Here is a 20,709-nt window from a genome sequence, read left to right as displayed (position 1 = left end):
AAGTGCTTATCATTTTCATAAAGAATTGGAAGAACAATCAAAGGGCCAACCATCAAGTAGTGTTTATAGTAGACATGTGTGGTCTGACATACAGAAGCTGAATATTTCCACAACAGACAAAATTTTCTTGTGTAGAGCTTGCTGAGAAGGACTTCCTATCAATCCAAACTTGTTTAAGAAGAAGGTTGTGGAAAATCCTAATTGTCCTATTTACATAAAGGGGGAGGAATCAGTAGCTCATGCTTTATGAAGCTATCTAGTAGCACAATATATCTTGGGCCAATGTTAAAAAAAGATTCAAAAAAGTTATTTTTCTAAGAAGACTTTTATGGAACTGATAGAAGACATGTGGACTAATTCAGAAAAAGAAGTAATGGAGGATTTAGTTGTGGTGTCCAGAAGAATTTGGCAAAGAATAAATACTTGTCTTTCAAAGTGTTCAAGCATCCTAATGCAGTGGTGAAGTAGTCACTAGAAGATTTGCAAGAGATAAAGGCCTTACCCTCCATGAAAGTTAGTCATTCAAACATTACCATATCTATGGAATAAAGATGAACTCCTCCTTCTATGAACACTTTCAAGATAAATTGAGATGTTGCTATTAATAAGACTCATTGCAAAATTGTAATTGGAATCATAGTCCAAGATGAGAATGGATCAGTAGCTGCAACTACAAGAATGTGTCGATCCTTATTTCCTGATCCTCTATTGTCAGAATCTCTTGGTGTCCTTAAAGCTACCAATTTTGGTTTAAATTTGGGCCTTAATCACATCATGTTGGAGGGTGACTTACTACAAATTGTTAAAGACATAACAAAGGAAGAGGAATCCTAGGCTACAACAGGAATGCTTGTTGGTGATATCAAGAAGCAAATTTAAAACTGTGCAATGTGGTCAGTCCATCAAGTGAGACGAGCCACTAACAAAGCAGTTCATGCTTTAGTTCAAAATGCTTGAATCATCTCAGATGCAATTGTGTACACAGAGGATCCTCCTTCATGTAAAGAGTCATTTATCCAATATGTTTTGATGAATAATACAAGTTTATTTTTTAAAAAATTAATTTATTTTTTTATTTTTATAAAATCTATAGTGTATTTTTATTATAAGTTATGAAACTTCCTTACTTTTTTATTTTGAAACCTTAGCCGTAGGCCACGTTTGTTTCGTAACACGTTTCAAAACTGGTTTTTGGATTGGAACCAAGAAACCGATATCGTAGGTAAATGTCGCGAATGGTGTTCTTTACTATTCGGTAGTTCTGTCTTTGCTCCGGTAATGAATGGCGTCATCGTCTTCGTCGTCGGCAGCGGTCAGGTCATGGAGGACTGCGTTTCTGACACTGAGGGACGAAACCCTAACAAGTCCTCGTACCGCCACTGCAGTCGGCGCCACCTCTTCCTCTTCCATTCCCCAACTACTTCAGCATTTTGTCTTCTCCCATTCTCATTCTCTCGTCTCTGCCGCCCCGGAACTTCCTCCTCACGAGGTTCATTTTTTACCCCCACTCCAATTTCCCCCATTTCATTTTCTCTCCATCATTGCGTATTGCAATAACAAAGGAAATTCACATTGAACAAGGATTTCCATTTTTATCTCTATGAATATGAATACATGATCTACGATTGGTGTAGGTTGCATCCGACGTATTTTTCCTGCTGGAATTGGTTGCCAATAGTTGTCTCGGCCCGCAAGATATGACCGCTACGTTGTCTCATACGTCACAATTGGTATTTCTTCGGCACTTTTTCTTTTCGAACTCTCTGTTTCTTCTCGGTCGTTAATTCTTATTTTACATGATATGTTTCTTTTTTCGTTTGTTTCAGATTCGTGATTTATGTCATCGTGTTTACTTTGAGATAAATTCATCTTCTTGGACCCTCATGTTCGACTCTTTTGCAACGATGCTTGATTATCTTCTTGACAAAGCTGCTCCTATAGCTACCGCTGATTCTTCCGCTGATGCTGCTGTAATTACACCTATCATGGACTGCTTGGAGACCATAAGGTTAGTTTGCCCTTTGTCTTTGAAGTTGTCCTGCGAGTTGCTCTTCCTCATTTTTGGTCCAATAGATTTTATGCAATTATATTTGCTATTGCTAGTTGCACCGTTAATCAGGCGTCTTTTCTTTTCAAGCTTCTCTTTATTATGACCTCTGTTCACTTCCTTCTCTGATTCACTTACTTATGACCTCAGTTGCAAGTAGTAATTGCAACGGTTGCTAATTGCACTATCATACAATTCATATCACATAAAATGTGGTTGTAACAGTGATGGTCTAACTTCCCTTTTTCCCCGCTCAGACGTCTTATCATTGTTCATCATAAAAAAAGTTCACCACCTGACGATACCCAACTGGTGAAATTCCTTCTCCGTGTCATTGAGAGCTCTCATGCAGAGTTCATTAAGTCATTTCGTTCAATCACAAACCAAAGATTTGCTGCTGAAATAGGAAGGAGATTACCCAGATACAGCAGTTTATGGGAGCTCCAGACTCTCGCCTTTGCTATGCTTGGTGAAACTGTCTCAAGATATGGGCCATCCATTCCAGTTGATGTCTGGAGATCATTGATTGAGGTGGATATACTTTCTTTGCCTATTTGGTGATATATACGTGTATAAATGCTAAGGGTAATCTATATTGATAGATTCTTAGGAAAGTGATGGATTTCTTGGCATCTAAGAGCTTGCTTGTGGAAGACAGTGTCATGTCCAGGTATTCCTCCTCTCCATTATTTAGTCCCAGGAAAGGAAAAACAGAAAAAAATCCCTCAGGTTATTCATTCTTATGTAGCATTTAGTGGTGGTACTTCTGCTCTGCAGGTTTTATTCATCTCTCCTACATTGTCTGCATTTGGTTCTTATGGATCCTAAATATCCCCTTTCTGACCATGTAAGTCAATATCTTTGTGTCTTGGGATTTTAGATCAAAGTGAAAAACATTTCTGCTGCCATTCTGTTTTACAAACTCTGGCTCTGTGATTTTTTTTTCCAGGTGGCAAGTTTTGTAGCAGCATTAAGAATGTTCTTCACCTATGGTCTTAATAGTAGAACACAACTTACATATCCAGATGTTGGTCATCAGCAGAAGGACCTCCATATATTGAATAAGACAAGTTTGGAAGAACCTAAAAGAGTAGAACCTGGTCCGTATAGGCCTCCACACTTGCGCAAAAAGGAAATTTCAAATATGAAGCCGAAGAAATCTTGGAATCCTCAAAGTTCATCAGATTGTGAATCTTCTTTGGTTGATTTCATGTCATCGGATTCAGATTACAGTGACAGTGACGGATTTGTTCAAGACACTGAGACTGTTCGGAAAGCCAAGGTCAGAGTAGCTGCAATTGTTTGCATTCAGGTGAGCTCACAACATCATTTTTTAAAAAAAGTAGCTGCGATTGTTTGCATTCAGGTGAGCTCACAACATCATTTTTTCTTATTCCCATTCTTCTTCTGATGCTTGTGCTATACACTTTGGCATCTTGATTTTTGTATTTGTTATTTGTTTTTTTTTTCAAGATCATATGGCAATAGTAGCCTGCAAAATCAATAGCCCTCCCTCCTTTAGGTTGGACCCTACACCTCTTTTGGAGGAGAGGTGGCGCTTAAAATAATGTATAATATCCCATATCTATATGTGTCACTAAACTCGTTGATGTATTAAACGTGTTATTAAATTCTTAGATTGAGTAAATATGATGGGAATTGGTTAAGGTAGCTTAAGTTGTCCATTGCACCTGGAATGGCACTCGTGTGGTGGTTTCAATATAGGTTTGTTTCTCCTGTATCATATAAACCTATTTTAAATGAAGAAATTTGAAGAACTAGTCAAAAAAAAAAAAAATTGTCTGTTGTGAAGATAAGAGTCTCTAGCTGCCATGCACATATTTGGGTTTAATTCCTCGGATCATCCTCTTCTTATGAGAATGCTAACATGTGGACGTATTCATGTCAACCCTTCTGGAGTGGTTCTCTTTCTTCTTCTTCTTCTTCTTATTTTCAGTTCATTTGTATTTGTTACTTGATTTCTAGATGTCTCATTTGTGTGTTCGCTGCCTTTGATATTTTTATTACTACCCTCGGTGGGACCTTTTTAACAATGCGTCTTTTACCAATCTAAAAATATAATTTTATTACTACCTATCACGAAGCAGAAAAGTTGTGCTGTGCTGGTTAGCTTAGCTTCTTTTATAGTTTCTTTATCATTTCCTCTGGTCAAAGCTATTTTTTTAATCTATTAATAATTTAAACTTATACCATTGATGGGAAGGATCTCTGTCAAGCTGATTCCAAATCATTTACTACCCAGTGGACACTGCTTTTGCCAACCAGCGATGTACTACAACCGAGGTGAAGCCTTGGTTCTACTCCTTTCTTTGTTGACCTGTTTCTTTTTTTCTTCTACCCTCAAGTTCTCAACCCTCCACTTCATTGCTACTTTCTTATTTACAGGAAGTTTGAAGCAACTTTGATGACTTGCTTGATGTACGATCCTTATTTAAAGGTATTGTTATTTTGTTAATATGCAATCACCTTGTTGTTTCTTCTTTGGTCATTTAATTAGAACTAGGCCCCCGTTACTGACTGAATTTCTTTGTAATTGTGATATGATGTGAAAAGCTTCCTTTTCTATTATTTGCAGATTTGTAGATCTTTTAGGAATTATATGACTTCTTTTTATAATTAATGCATCTTAATAAAATCGCAAAGGGGGGCAACCCAAGTACACAGTATACAAAAGGAAATGCCCAACTAACAACAAGATGAAAAAGAGCTAACGTCTTTGAAGTCTAGAAAACTAAGAGATACAAAGTTGTGGTGAACAGCCATCCAAACATAGAGGGTGCTGAAGATTGTGGCTTTTAACTTTGACACAGTCCTTTCTCGGCCTTTGAAAGTTTGAGAATTGCGTTATTGCCAAATACACCACATTAAGTGTGGGGAGACCATCTTCCAAACATCTGAATTCTATGGCCTCCATAGAGATTCTGCTAACATGCCAACAACTCCACTTGGGCCATAACCCATTTATTTCCAAAAGTGCTAAAGATCGCCACCCACAGCTCCCTAGCCAACTCACAATGTAGCAAAAGATGATCGATGCTTTCCCCATTTTGCTTACACATGGTATGCCAAAAACTACAATGTTCCTCTTTCTCTGATTATTATTGGGATATTTCCAAAGTCTGCCAACCAAACAAAAAAAGCAACCTTCTACGGTGCATAGTTTCTCCAAATACACGTCTAAGTAAAAGAAGAGCCAATTGAAGGGATGAGCTCATTGAAACAAGACTTAACCTCAAAAATACATCTCATATGAATTAGATTATGATTCTAGTTAAGTGGTGCCCCTAACTAACACGCTCATGCATGCTGTTTTGCTGGCTAGGCTCGGATTGCTTCTGCCTCAGCTCTGGCAGTCATTTTGGACGGGCCTTCTTCCATTTTTCTTCAGGTAGCAGAATACAAAGGATCTTCTAAGTTTGGATCTTTTACTGCACTTTCAAGTTCCCTTGGACAGATACTAATGCAACTACATACAGGTATTGAAATATTGCACTCTTCATTTAAGTTGGTGAAAGTTGTACCTTCTTTTTGGTGTTGATTTCGATGTTTTTTGGTTCTTTCTATTCTATTTGCATGCTTGATTATTATTTATGTTCCAAATCTATGCTGTGTAGGGATTCTGCACTTAATCCAGCGGGAAACTCATAGTAGATTGCTGGCCTCCTTATTCAAGATTCTCACGCTTTTAGTAGCATCCACACCGTATGATTCTTCTCCTCCGTTTGATCATGTATTTGTTAAAATTTGCTTTTATTGCACTCGATACACTGCTTCTCATCTGGTCCATTTTGGTGCTCAACTTATTGCAAAACCTCATACGTGCAAAACATATGTCATTGCCAATCCATACCAAAATGTGGCATGCTTGATTCAAAATGCCACCTACTTGTTGGATTTGGATATCCTTTTGGAGCATGGGTTTCATTTGCCTATAATGATCCAGTGAAAATGTTGCTTCGCATTTAGAATGTTGTTACAATTCATCATTTGAAATATAAGTTACAAAAAGGAATAGGATCTTCTACCTAACTCGTTCCTTGTACAATAAGTGGGCCTAATGACAAGATTAAGCATATGATATCAATTTTCTTTTTTGAGTGATGGACTAGTGTTGGTGGGTGCTGAAATTTCTTGTTGATAGCATGCAATGAATCTAATTCGGCATTTCCAGACACCTGGAGGCTCTGATGCCGCATGTTTGAGACTTTCAATGTGATTGTACTTGGTCTCTTCTTTTGAGAAAATGTGCATACTTAGATGATTTTTGTTTTTATTCATGACTATTCTTCAGATATTCGAGAATGCCGGGAGAGTTGTTGCCAACAGTTATTACTTCTCTACAAGCAAGGATCAATGAAGGGTTTTCTTTCAAAAATTATCAGACTGGTCTTCTGGTTAGTCTCCTCATGTGCGTTGTGTAAGTATTTGATGAACCCCACATCTCCTTTCTCTGTCAGTAACGTCTCATCAATTTTCTGCATCCTTTAACAGGCTGCTGCTGTTGGTTGCTTGACAGCAGCTCTGTCTACTTCACCTTCCTTAGATGTCAGAGAAATGCTTTTAAAAGAGACATCCACAGGTTAGATTCACTTCCATTTTTGTTTAGGTAAATCAAAATTTATGGAAAGGTCAACATTGGTAGACTTCTTCAAAACTCTTCGAAAAGAGCCTCCAAAACCTTGGGATGGGGACCTCTGTAACACAATTGCCTAAACACAGTCTCTCCTCATTCAACAAAGCAAATCTTTAAGAGACTTAAGACTCTATAGCAGAACTTCTGAGCTTCAATGAATAAGAAACTCAAAATTCCCGGCACACTGCATTTAAAGCCAAAATCCACCCATCTCCATGAGTATCAAGGAGAATTCTGTGTCTCCAACATTGTTTCCATATAATTACCTTCTTGGCTTTGATATGCTTTATGATATCCTGAATGCTGCATTCATCTCCTTGCCCATGTCAACCAATTCCTAAAAATTCTAAATCAGCTAACCAATCAATCAATTATTTATTTAGTTAGAACTATCAACCTGGTGCACCTTTCATTTCTCCTCATTTCATCCTTCAAAGCTTTTGCTTTGTCCTTTATTGTGCGCTGCCTTTTCTCGTGACTGTATTCTGATTGGCAGTATCACTAACTGTTAAGCCAAGTTTGATAAAATTAACATTCTTCCAAGAGGCATAACTTTCCTCTTCACTCCCCATAGTTTTCATTGGGTTTGGGGACCATTCCCTTGAAATTTGAATCACTATTCATCAACAATTTGTCGAGCTTGAGTTCGAGCATTCTCATCTTCTTGCTTTCTATGAATGTTAATCATTTTGTTATTCAAACCAATGCTCAAATGTAAGGAATTATATATTTTTGGTGTGATAATTTTCTTAAACACATGAAAGTTATATTTGTCTATGTATAACCATGTATAGTTACCATGTCATGTCCGTGTCAGAAAGGACCATGGCCCTTTATCCAACACCTGTTTTTTCCCAAGTAAAAGTAAAACTTTATCGATGGTAAAAGGCACAGCTCAACACCTGTTTTGTGACCTTTATGATTCTCAAACAACTTTGCAAACTTATGTCAATTAAAATATCCATCTCGTTTTGTTTACTTATAAAAATAAGATGGTTTTGCTCCCAAAACATAACCTATTGAGGCATTTTCCCATGCTTGGATTTTTTATTCAACCTTCTACTCATTGAACCTAAAAGCATGCTAACATTTGCTTTGTCGGAATGTAATCCAATTTGCCAGTCTCATTTTTTTCTTTTTGCCTATTTATATCCTGGCTCAAGTGGTAAGGCCTTGGTCTTGGTGGTATGCTCCCTCCAAGATTCAAGGTTTGAATCCCACTGGGTGCAAACAATCTCTAGGGGCTATCAGATTGGGGGATTTTCCCCTTGAATTACCTGAGGTACACTTGCGTAAAACTCCTTGTCAAGAGTCTGTGCACCCTCAGGATTAGTTGAGATGCAGTTCCTGGACACCTGGTGCCAATAAAAAAAAGAAAGAAATATTACATATGTGGCTAGTATAGATTACCTCTCTCATTGCCACTGCCTATAGGGTTTTTTTTTTTTTGTGATTTCATTATGAATTTAACGAATTTTATTTAGTCCTTTGATGTTTTCTTTGTAATTACCTTTGAATTCAATTACCTTTGAATTACCTTTGAATTCAATTGATGCTTTTATTCAGGTTTCCCGGAGACTGAAAAGAAGTCAAGTGTTCTTTTTACATTATTACAGTACTCAGAACAACTAACCAGCCCAAATATATGCTTCGAATCTCTCCAGGTAATGTCTTAAGAAACCTAATATATTTAATTTGTGTTGATTGAATTCTAACAATTATGCTTACTGGTTATCATCTTGTCATCGTCTGTTCTTACCATTTTCTCCTTACTGGTTGCAGGCACTTAAAGCTGTATCACACAATTACCCAAACACTATGTTTGCATTTTGGGAACGAGTTTCTACCATTGTTTATGGCATATTGATGGTAGCAACTCCTGAATTTCCTTCAAGGCCATGGAAGGGTCACACTGGAGACCCTGTTGGGTTTATTGGGGAAAAAGTCATTACAGCTGCTGTCAAGGTAGAATTTACTTGTCAGTCTCCCCCCAGCCCGCCCCAAACACACACACAAAGGAAATAGAAGGCATAGCCTTAGTCTGTGTTTGTAAAGAAAAAAGGGCAGAAAGGATCGTTCAGTTTCAATCAGTTTCAAAATTCCCGTATGATTGGTAGATCGTGTAGTATTGTTACCAATGCTCAAAGCAAGCATGTCCTCCTTCAATTATATGTACAATGCATGCTAGTCTACTTGGGTTTGCCTACTCTTGTATTAATAATATTTTTACCCAGGAAGAGTTTTAGGAATGACTGGAATTTTTAGGATCGAGAGCACTCTTTGTAAGAGTTTTTTCTGGAAGACTATTTATGTGGACCATTGTTATAGACTTTAATGGCCTCAACTTTCATGATTTTTCCTTGTATTCATTTGTAGTTCCCAACTAGATGTGATCTCATGTATACTTCCTGTGTACTTGGGCTATGCCTATTTCAATATCAATATAATATCTTCTTACTTACAAAAAAATAAACTAATATTTTTACCTATAAAAAAAAGTAAGCACACTGCGTACTATATGCTTTCTTTTGCAGCTCATTTCTCTCTACTTGTAATCAAGTCTTCACCATTACAGCTCCTTCCAAGGGACTTTAATGCATGAATTTTGGCTGGTTTGAATGCAAACTTCTCAGTATTAGAAGTTATGAGGATATCTGGACATATAGAGTAGAACCTCAAGTTCCATTGAATGATTCTCATTTTAAATATGATAGAGATAACCCCAAGGGGTTGGCCCAAGTGGTTAAGGCTTTGGTCTTGAGGTCTCACTCCCTTCAACGTCCAAGGTTCAACACCTCATGGGTGCAAACAATCCTTTGGGGCCACACTCCCTGGTAAAAAGCCAGCGATTTAACCAGTTTCGTGTAGGGAAACTTCCGAGGATGCGGTGCATGGGACCGGGGTTTACTCTGCATGGGTGGGTCCAAAGGGCCCTACCTTGGAGAGGTTCCCAGACATCAAAAAAATATATATATATGATAGAGATACAGATGTCATATTTTCCCTCTTGGTGGAACGTCTCTTCTGGATGATCTGCTTGAAATATGTTTTTAATTTTCTATGACAAGGATACCTTCTTGTTCTCATCATCTTTTCATGGTTTTCTATGTTGATATTTTCAGCTTTTGGATGAATGTCTTCGTGCATTATCTGGATTTAAAGGAACTGAAGATCTCTCAGATGATAAACTTACCCCATTTACTTCTGACTGCATAAGGATGAAGAAGGTTTCATCAGCCCCATCTTACGAACTAGATAGCAAAGAATTTAACAACAACGAACCCAAAGCATGTCACTCGGGAATTGAGCAGTGGTCTGAGGCAATTGAGAAGCATCTGCCTTTAATTTTGCGGCATACTTCTGCAATGGTATGCTAGTTTCTTTTTTGTTCTCTCATCAGTCTTTTGAACAATTGAGTGTCATTAATATTTTTGGTTAATGAATTGTTTGAATGTTGTATTTGGCTATGCCTATTTTTTAATAAAGCTCATATTTACTGATAAAAAAAATTGTTTAAATGTTACGGTTGCTTGCTTTACAGCTGTTTAAAAATTGTTCTTATTTACGGTTGCTTTGCATAGACAGACCAGTGAATTTTTATACAGCTGTAACCTTTTTCAAAAGCAATCTCATTTTAACAATGATGGTAAAAGTTTCGTCAATGACTTTTCACAATCCTTGAAGCTACATTCATTTCTTCTCCAAAGACACCACAATACATAAAACAGGATTATTCTTCACAAGACAGGATCATTCTTTCAAGCTCTGAAGGACGTTCCCTATGTGATTTGTATTTATGTTCACTTTTATGTTACAAAGTGAAACATCAAGTGAAACCTATCTTCCTTTATGATGAGCTATTTGTAGCATTTCTTGCATCCTTCAACATTGCAAAGGAGAAATTATATAATAGTGGTGAAACTTGATGCTTTTGCTTCCATCATTTTTTAGCTTTTCATGGCTAGTTGGTGCAGTTTGATGCGTTATATCCATGTTGGACATTGACAGCAAGGTTATGAGATGCAGTTTAATGCTGAGAAAGATCAGGCACCATACTATTTTTATTGTTTTAATGCATGGACAAAGGCCATTGATCATGTTTTTGACAAGGATCTCCTCCAAATATCATTCGACCTGCCTCTTCTTTTACGTGCTCGTTCATTTTATTTTGTGAAAATGGGATTTATGTTTTCTTCTGTCTAATCTAAATCTATATGGATAATTTGATCCAGCATCAACTAATGTTGAACAAGGGATGAGAGCCTGTGCAAGGCGCAACTATTATAATGTTGAGACAGTGTAATTGACACTGCTCAAAAAGTCTCTCTGGACCCGATGAAACAATGGGCTTGTTATTTTCATAGAATGAAGTTTTTTAAGAATTTACTAAGGTGGCATCAGCTATTGATATGGGTGTTTCTATTTACCGTTATGTATCACTAAACTGTTTTTTTTTTTTTTTTTCTCTGGGAAGGTGAGAGGTGCATCAGTTACATGTTTTGCCGGTATAACTTCCCATGTGTTCTTCTCTCTTGTGAAGGAAAAACAAGATTTCATTCTCTCTTCATTAGTAAGTCTTGATGCGACATGTACTTAACTGTATTTGCTTTTTGTTTTAAGATGAATGGAACAGAATGCCTTTTCTAATTAGGCTATGGATTTAATTGTAAAATCTTTGTAGATTAATGCTTCTATATGTGATGAGGTGCCATCAGTTAGGTCTGCTGCCTGTCGAGCCATTGGTGTCATCGCATGTTTTCCTCAAGTTTCCCAGAGGTGATTCTGAAATATTGTTAGATGGCATTAAAATCTTATGATTTTTTATCCAACTTTTTTTGTTCAAGAACCATGGCTAACTATTTTAGTAAACGTTTAAACCATATAGTGCAGAGATCCGTGACAAATTTATCCGAGCTGTTGAGATTAATACTCGTGATCCCTTAGTCTCGGTATATATTTTTTCCTTTTAAATTTATATTTTGGAAAACACATTTGAAATCTGTTACTGATAAAAAGTACTTGTTTCAGGTAAGGATAACAGCCTCTTGGGCTTTGGCCAACATATGTGATTCAATCCATTCATCAATAGATGATCTTCCATCACAGCAGTCTAAAGGTGGGCTTGAGGTTACAACAGTGATTTTGTGAGTCAAGCTCTTGGTTTTTTGGGGGAGTATCAATTCACTTATTTTTTTTAATTGTTATTATCATGATAGAATCAAATGTGGACTCTCCATCAATTGCATCATTAACTGAGTGTGCTTTGCGTCTAACAAAGGATGGAGACAAGGTAAAAGTTGTTGTTGATTGGTAATTTTTTGTCTTTTACATCTTTTTCAATTATGTGTACTTGTAGAGGTAGCACCTAATCTCTCTCTCTCTCTCTCTCTCTCTCTCTCTCTCTCTCTATGTGGGAATGGATGAGTAATATTTATATTCCTTTTGGTCTTTCTTGGCCTGTTGTAGCCATTGAGTTATTTTTTAAAACAAGAGTTGATTCAAGAGCTAATGGGTGGTGTCACTTCATCATAGTGGGATGAAAGTAAGACGAGGATATGATATATAGTGTAACTCAAGCCAATATGGGGAGAGAAATGAGTTTTTTTCCTGGGAGGGGAGGGGGATTTGGAAGTCGCCCAAGTACAATTGCTTTGTACTAACATATTGATGCAGAACATCCGTCCTAAGCTACATATGCCACAAGATGGATATAGTATAAACACTTCAATTTCATTATACATTTGTCTTATCTGCCTGCTTGTCTCGCTTTTCAATGTTTAAATTATACGAGTTCTCCCTGGTGCTTGGTTTTCAGGTTTGTTGTTCTTTCTTTCTTCTTCTTTTCTGTCCTCAGCAGATACAATTTTAAGTTGAAAAGGATTTGACTGTAGCTACCAAAACTACTATATCGATTATTTTATTTTATTTTTGTTTTTTATTGTTCTATAATCTGTAGAATCGTTCATTTCCTTTATTAGCTCTTTCCTTTCCCTGCCCATCAGATAAAATCAAATGCTGTGAGGGCTCTTGGGAATCTCTCAAGATTTGTTAACTATACATGCTTATCTGGTTCTCATGATAAGCCAATGGATCGCATGCGGTTATCTATAAATACTAACAGTAATGAGGAGTCCACATCAAGCAATGATATGAAAGGCAGCCATGGAAATGCATCAAATTCATTTCGTCCAGGTTCTATGGGAGATTTATGCTGGCTTGATAGAATGGTCCAAGCTTTTATCTCTTGTGTCACAACTGGGAATGTTAAGGTATCACATCCTTCGTTGTTACGTTTGCAGAACCACCTTTCTAGTAGGACTGGAGAAGTATGCATTTCTTTTTTTAATATCAATTCTGTTGGGAAATCTTAGTGACTGCTTCTCTTACAGGTTCAGTGGAATGTTTGTCATGCATTGAGCAACCTATTTCTAAATGAGACATTAAGACTGCAAGACATGGATTGGTATGCTAATTATGCTTACATGATTGAGATGCTGTTTGTTTACATAGCTATGCTCCATATTGTATGTTAACTGAATATACATACATGCTGATGCTAAAAATAATTATAAGCTGAGTAAATTGTGACGATGAATTTACCTATAAAAAAAAACAAAAAACAAAATAAGTGATGGTGACTCGGTCTACTATTGGAAACTTTATCTTGATATAGGCAATATGTCACATACTTCATCTAGGTGTTTTCGGTTGCAAATCCTAGTTAGGTATTACTCATGTATACGTCTTGTGTACTTGGCTATGCCTATTATTATGAATAAAAGTAGAGTGCAGACTAGCAGGATGGAAGAGAATGTACCTATCGAAGGGTGGTAGGATTACCCTGATCAAGAGTACATTATCTAATCTACCAACTTATGTTTTGTCTCTTTTCCCTATCCCAGCAAGTGTGGCATTTCGTATCGAGAAACTTCAACGTGATTTCTTGTGGAGTGGAGTGGAGTGGAGTGGGTGAGGAGTTCAAATTCCACCTAGTCAAGTAGGAGAAGGTATGTAACGCTATATCCAATGGTGGTTTGGGAATTAGAAATATGAGAATTTTTAATCGGGTGTTACTTGGAAAATGGTTGTGGAGATACATTAAGGAATCAAAAGCCCTATGGAAGATGGTGATTGAGAGCAAATATGGAGGCTTTTTTTGTTTTTTTTTCTTTGGGGGGGGGGGGGGGGGGGGGGGTGGGGTGGTGTACTAAAGAAGTGAGAGGGGTGTATGGAGTGGGGTTGTGGAAACACATAAGAAGAGGGTGGGGGGTCTTTACTTGACACACAAGATTTTGTCTGGTAGAGGGTTCCAGGATTAAATTCTGGAATGATATTTGGTATGGTAACAATGCTCTAAAGGATTTATTTCTTTCACTTTTCCGGGTTGCAAGTGCGAAAGATGTTTCAGTGGTGGAAGTCACGGTGATATCGGGGGAGCAAATCCAGTGGAACATCAATTTTAGTCGAGCTGCACAAGATTGGGAAATGAGTAGTTTCAAAGCCTTTTTCAGCCTTTTGTACTCCATAAAACCAAGCAACCTGCAAGAAGATATGTTGTGGTGGATACCTATAGGTAAAGGCTCTTTCTCGGATCACTCTTTTTATAAGTCCCTCACACAAGTGCCCAATATTCAGTTTCCATGGAGAAGGCTTTGGAGACATAAGGCGCCTCCCAAAGCAGCTTTTTTTTTTTTTTGTGTGGACAGCTTCCTTGGGTAAGATCCTCACAACCAACAATTTGAGGAAGCGTACGGTGATCATCTCAGATTGGTGTTGTATGTGTAGGAACGGAGGTGAATCTGTGGACCATCTCCTACTACACTATGAGACAGCTAGAGGGTTGTGGAATGAGGTATTCAGTAGATTAGACTTGGCCTGGGTTATGCTTGAGACAGTGGTGGCAGTTCTGGCCAGCTGGACAAATCTAAGAGCATCTAACAGATTAAAGTTGTGTGTAAGATGATCCCTATTTGCATCATGGGGTGTTTGTGGTAGAAGCGCAATGAACGGATGTTCAAAGACAGAGAGATCGATGGAGGAACTAAAAGCTTTCTTTATTAGAACTCTATGTACTTGGGTCATTGGCGTTGATTTTAATGGCTTAGATCTACATGATTTTCTTGTCTCTATTGCGCCTACTTAGTTAGGGCATTCTTTGTACTGTACCTGCCTATTCTTTGATCAATAAAATTTGTTTACTTATATATATATAAAGAAGTTCTTGATTACCTATCAAAAAAATATATACTTCATCTAGGTGTGCAACTGTAAAACTTCTTGATTCAGCATTTAAGAAACTTACATGCACCTGTACCTGATGGTTGAATGTGGGGGGATAGGAACTTGCACAGTTTATGTATGTATATCTGCTGAGATGTTAATTAAATGATTTAAGTCACTATTTCCCTTTATATTGAGATTTTGGAGAAAATTAGTTATTTAACTTGATATCAAAGCAGAAATCCTGAGTTTGAACTCCAACTTCATATTATTCCTCCCATTTGAGTTAAATATCTCAAGTGATAGGCCCCACTTATTGAGGGGACTCTGGCTTACACGTAAAGGGAGTTTTGATGAAAATTATCAAGTTCATTGTTTCCCATAAGTTTTAAGTTTTTGAGATGATTGCTGATTTAAAAATAGAGAGACTGTAAATTTAAGTGCAAATTGGGGAATGGTTTCAGTGCTAGCTATATTTGTGTATGAAAAATTTGTTGGTGTATCCATGACCAGGTAGTGCAAGTGTCCCATTGGTTTCATTCCAATACTTGTCATTTTAGATATTTTGGTAACCAAAATTATCTTCTCTCTTCATCATTTGCCACTTGAAGTCATGGTTGTATTCAATGGTTTTCTATCTTGAGAATACGTGGGGCTAGATAACACCATGCAAAGTAGACTACACTAGTTTGCATGAAGAGAGCAGAAGCTAGTGCACTAAGTGAACGGCAGTATATTACACGAAACATTTGAGCCTTTTGTACATTTAAGTGGCAACTTGTGGGTCCCCATCATGCTACAGAAAATTAGTTTATCATGTTCACTGTTTGGCACGTTTTTTCTTGAGGTAGTGTCACTGATATATATCTCCTGATTATCTTTCCTCTGAATAGTTGTATGCTATAATGACAATAGACGCTAATAATTTGGGAAAAAAGTGGTGATGCAGACCTGCCTTAGGGACTATTTGGATACTTAGAATATCTCAATTACCTATGAATAGTAGTAAAATGGTTTGAGTTAAGATGCTTTATTGAATTTTGGGAAAGGAGAGAGAAAAAGTTGAATAAAATAGTTAAAATATTGTTTGTTTTGAAATTTGAAAAAGTAGTGGGGCCCATCACTTGAATAGTAGTAAAATATTTGCTTTTTGTGTTTTGTTTGGGAGTTTGGAAAAGTTGTAATGATTAGATGAAAAAGCTGAAGATTTGAAATTTTTTGTGTCTTGTGTTTTAGTGATGTTTGGGAAGGAAATATCTTAGATTATCTGAGAATACTTGAAAACAGTTGTGTTGCCAAACAGACCCTTAATTTGTGCTTGTAGTTGTCCCAAAACTTGGTAGATGGTTTGCCTGTCTCTATTTTCGTGTCTCTGTTGCTGCATTCCCTCCTGCCTTTTCTCTTCCCATTCAACGGTTTAATCAGATTGAAAATGTCTTATTTTCACAGTTCTGCCACTCATCCCCCCTTTGCCTTGAAAGTGGCACATTCAATTACGTTTTTGTTGTTCCTGAATTCTGTGGCAAGTTGCAAGTGTTTATGGTAAAATCAGTTGTAGTTAACATCTCGCCCACCCACTTAACGCGTCATTAATTTTCTTTTGAATATTGAATTAAAATTGTAATATAATATAGTTTTGCATACTGACAGGGCTCCATCTGTTTTTAGTATTCTTCTACTCTTATTGCGTGATTCTTCCAACTTTAAGATCAGGATACAAGCTGCTGCAGCTTTGGCTGTGCCGGCATCGATACATGGTGAGTGGTAGGCTTGATCCCTGCTTCCATTGTTGTGGTCAAACATGTGATTGTAGTTGAGGAGTAGTAACTCAAGAATTGCAACGGGTGATAACATTCTTGTACTTCCTGCTTTTAAAGACCTTGTTTTGTTAAATTTGACCTTGTCTGTCATCTTCTGAATTGAACTACTTGGATGGGAAGGTTACTTAAACTTTTCCCCATTTTTTTAATGCAGATTATGGGAAATCTTTCCCAGATGTCATCCAAGGTGTGGAGCATATAATAGAGAATCTAGGTTCAGACCAGATTTCAGCACCATCTAGTTTCAAATATAGGGTTGTGCTTGAGAAGCAGGTCAAGCTCCTTAATCTTTTGTATTTAAGAAATCTTTTATATTGATATTATGATGGGTCATCCTATTTGGTTTTAGTGTGGATTGACAATGAAGTCATATTTTAGTGTGTATAATTTGGGTAACTGACAATGTGGCTCGTATAGAGCTGAACCACTGAGCACCACTCTATTGCTGAGATGAATTCATATAGCCAATCCGTGGCAGCTCGGCTGAGTTGAGAGTGCGTTAAAAAGTTTTAGACAAGTTTCCAAAATAATAAATGGTGCATGGTATACATTCATAAGATTATACATATAAAAATTTGAACAATTTGAAAATTCAAATTGCTTGAAGTGTTGTTAGTTGGTATAAGAAAAACATTGTTCCACAATTTATTATATAATAGTTAGTATTTCTACACATTCTGAAGTTATTTTATTTGAAGTTTGAACATTTTATTATTTCAATTGTACGGGAAATTAAAATTTCTCTATTAGTAGGACTGTTATCTACTGTCAAACATTGTGCTGCATGTATCTGCAGATAAGCTGCATCATGTATTAGTATTGGTATCTGCAATCATAAACTGTAAACAAGATGGGTTATAATGTCGTACAGTATGAATAAAAAACACCTGCATTCATTTTGAAAGGTTTGATAAAAAAACTAAGAATCCAAATATTATCTATAAAAAAAGCTTAGAATCGAAATATTTCTTATTAGTAGAGATACCGCATTTAATTAAATAGCGCTAGGGGCACAACCTAAGTATATTGAGGCTATCCATAGGATCACAGCTAGTTAAGGAAGAGGAGAGGAACAAGAATTCAGAAAATCTAAAGAAAAGTGGGTATGGTTGGGTTGTTGTCCACTCATACAAAGGTTTAAGCATAAGGTTTAAAACTCTAGCAATGTTTTCTCATAATCTTCAAAGTTACAGGTGTTGTGCTCCTTTCAGATATTGCACATTAAAAAAAGGAGTCATACAAAATATGGTATTCTATGCTTGGCTAAGATATGTATTGAATCATGGAAAACTGTTATGTTTCTTGGTAAGCATTTTTCCTTCAATTTGTCTCTCTGTATTTAATCTTTATTTTTATTTTTGTTTTGTTTGCTTTCCACAGTTGACCTCGACCATGTTGCATGTTCTTACCCTTGCTTCAAGCACTGATCATGAACCTCTGAAAGATTTTCTTGTGAAAGTAAGTATTTCATATAGTTGGATAGTACTAACTCAATGTGCTGTTGAAATTTATATTGAATTATGTCACTTAATTCTTCTCTTTACATCTGGAACTTAATGTTTTTTTACACTTGTTGGACGTTTGTTTACGCTTCTCACCCGTGAGTCACGTCCTTAATATTTTAACGTCAATCATAATTTTGGACTGGTTGTTATTTCATTTTAGGCATAGAGTGCTTAATGGAAGTTATTCTCTAACTGTCTAGTGTGGGGGAAAGGGGTGGGAAAGGAAAAGGATGGAGGGAATTGGGAGGGGGATACCAGTTTTTCGATGTTTGATTCATATGGTGGGGTGAAAAGGGAGGGAAGGACCAGGCCCACCATTTTGTTTTCTCCCAAATTGAAAGGCAATTAAGGAACAAGAGAGAGAGACTACGGATGCCACAAAACAGTCTCTCCTTTCTGCACTTCCCTCTAGACAAACAAAAAACTAGAGGGAAGGTAGCATTCTCTTCCCATCGTTTTTTCCTTCCCTCCACTCTCATGCAACCAAAGACAACCTTAAGAACCTGTGTCTTTGTAAAGATTCAATGAAGTGATTTGTAAATTGTAATTATGGCACTATTGGAGGAGAAAAAGATGATGAGTGCGTGTCTGCACAACATTGATTTCTCAGCATGTTCGTTGCACATGTTAGTTTGACTATGGCTCAGACACGCATTGATTTCTCAGCATCTTTGTTGCATACGTTAGTTAACTATAAAAAATGGTTTTTTATATTAGAAAAAAACTGAACAATACAAATAGATGGAAATGCCCACCATGAATCTCGTTAGAGTTGTATCAAATGATCAGAACTTTAGGCCCTGTTAAATGATACCTGTGGCATTCTGAACTTGATGTATCCATTGGCTTTTTTCAAAATCTGCCTCGTTCACACGCTTGCATTTGGTTGTTTATGGGGTGTATCTCTGACACTGAGTAATCTAATCTTTACCAGAATGTCTGTAACTTTACGGGCAGAACTTGGCCACATTGCTTTTCATCGATTTATACTTACCCATCTTTTCTCATTGTGCGTGACAAAACTCTCTTTTTGGCTTCTAAACTTTTTCCATGTAGAAAGCTCCATTTCTTGAGGAGTGGTTGAAGACGCTATGCTCATCATTAGGGGAGACAAGTACCCAGTCTGACGTTGAAGACAAGTCTCTTGGGGACCAAAAGAAAGAGATGATATCCAAAGCAATACGATCACTTATTGAAGTATACAAAGACAGGAAGCATCGTTCAACTGTCCAGAAACTAGAGGAATTGGACAAAAGCATATGGTAAATTTCTCGGTTGTCCTGCTTGCTTGGTTACTATCAGTCTGTGGTTCCCAGCCATATGGCTTTAGTACCTTACAGAACCCTGCATGAAACGAAGAACACTGATTCCTATTGAGGATCCTGAGAATGCAGCATTGAAGGGTTAGGAGGGGTTGTGTCCAGGCATCAGTTAGGTAATATCAGCCACGAGCAGCCTCAAAGACAATGTCGATAGAATTTTGGCGCCTGATTCGCTTACGCAGCTCGGGTACTGAGTTTGATGGGAATTGAATCCGAGTAGATGGTAGGGGTCTTGCTGTTTCTAAATTATCACGAGACAATTAATTTGATCCTCTTATGGTGTGGCCGTAAAACACAAAACCTCCCTATATTTTCAATTTGTAAAGCACATCCTCACTCGTGGTCATTATTCAAAGTAAATTTCCTGCGTTTAAATCATCCTAATTAGTATTAAAATTGAATTGATCATTTCTTTTATGCCCATTTAGTAATATGCTAATCATCTGGGAAATGTTCTGGGTAAGCTGCCTTCAAACTCCAAGATGAAAATCTGTCAGTGTCTCTGTAACAACCATATCTGCACATTTATTCTACTTGTTGTCGACAGTGTGATGAGGGGAGTAATAGGATTCTTTCTGTGTCTCCTGTACTTACGAGATATTAAGGTCCCGTTTGTTGGATATGATGAGTTGATATCTTTATAAATAATAATGATGAGTTAAAATGGTGGAGTGAGTTTTGTAAGGTTCATTTAAGATAAGTTTAAATGTGTTTAGATATATTTATAAAAAATTAAAAAAAGTTGTGGGTCTTGTATATAAAATAATGTTAAATTGAAAAAGATTGTGAGTTTTACGTATAAAAATATTATGAATATCATGAGTTTGGATGAATTTATTAATTTAGAATTAGGTTTTTAAATATTAAATTTAATTTAAAGTGAGATTAAACTGAATTATATGTTAGGGTAAGAATTTTAGGAAATATAAATGAGAGAGAGAGAGAGAGAGAGAGAGAGAGAGAGAGAGAGAGAGAGAGAGAGAGAGGGGGGGGGGGGGGGGACGACAAAACATGCATCGTCTTTTGACTGAACATGTGAAAAGTACCCACGCGACAACCAACTTCCAACCCATCCCTTAAAATTATTAATCGTCAAATCTATGTCCCTTGGCTTTTCCGTCTTTCTTGACGCATTTGTTTG

At 37.0% G+C, this 20,709-nt stretch overlaps 1 protein-coding gene across 7 annotated transcripts; it reads left to right on the top strand.

Moving 5' to 3' along the window:
* The first annotated feature begins 1,124 nt into the window (after positions 1-1,124).
* On the top strand, positions 1,125-19,946 carry LOC122281040 (HEAT repeat-containing protein 6). 7 transcript variants are annotated; one of them, XM_043092241.1, is made up of 27 exons: positions 1,125-1,489; positions 1,635-1,730; positions 1,827-2,008; positions 2,305-2,578; positions 2,650-2,717; positions 2,825-2,894; positions 2,997-3,413; positions 4,272-4,351; positions 4,454-4,505; positions 5,391-5,544; positions 5,683-5,770; positions 6,360-6,462; positions 6,560-6,647; positions 8,268-8,365; positions 8,484-8,666; positions 9,824-10,069; positions 11,176-11,271; positions 11,383-11,477; positions 11,587-11,650; positions 11,730-11,817; positions 11,918-11,991; positions 12,704-12,970; positions 13,091-13,164; positions 16,590-16,678; positions 16,896-17,014; positions 18,122-18,199; positions 19,303-19,946. In XM_043092241.1, exons 1-27 carry the CDS (start codon positions 1,283-1,285, stop codon positions 19,510-19,512), a joined length of 3,660 nt encoding a protein of 1,219 aa, XP_042948175.1. In that variant the 5' UTR covers positions 1,125-1,282; the 3' UTR covers positions 19,513-19,946. The 7 variants fall into 7 exon arrangements, 5 of the variants coding, with proteins under 5 accessions (XP_042948175.1, XP_042948174.1, XP_042948177.1 ...); XM_043092240.1 differs by having other exon boundaries at positions 16,572-16,678; XM_043092243.1 differs by having other exon boundaries at positions 16,572-16,678; positions 19,307-19,377.
* The last annotated feature ends 763 nt before the right edge of the window (positions 19,947-20,709 follow it).

Source organism: Carya illinoinensis, chromosome 11 (genome assembly GCF_018687715.1).
Source record: "Carya illinoinensis cultivar Pawnee chromosome 11, C.illinoinensisPawnee_v1, whole genome shotgun sequence".
NCBI classification, from domain to species: Eukaryota; Viridiplantae; Streptophyta; class Magnoliopsida; order Fagales; family Juglandaceae; genus Carya; species Carya illinoinensis.
This window is presented reverse-complemented; position numbering and strand designations above follow the sequence as displayed.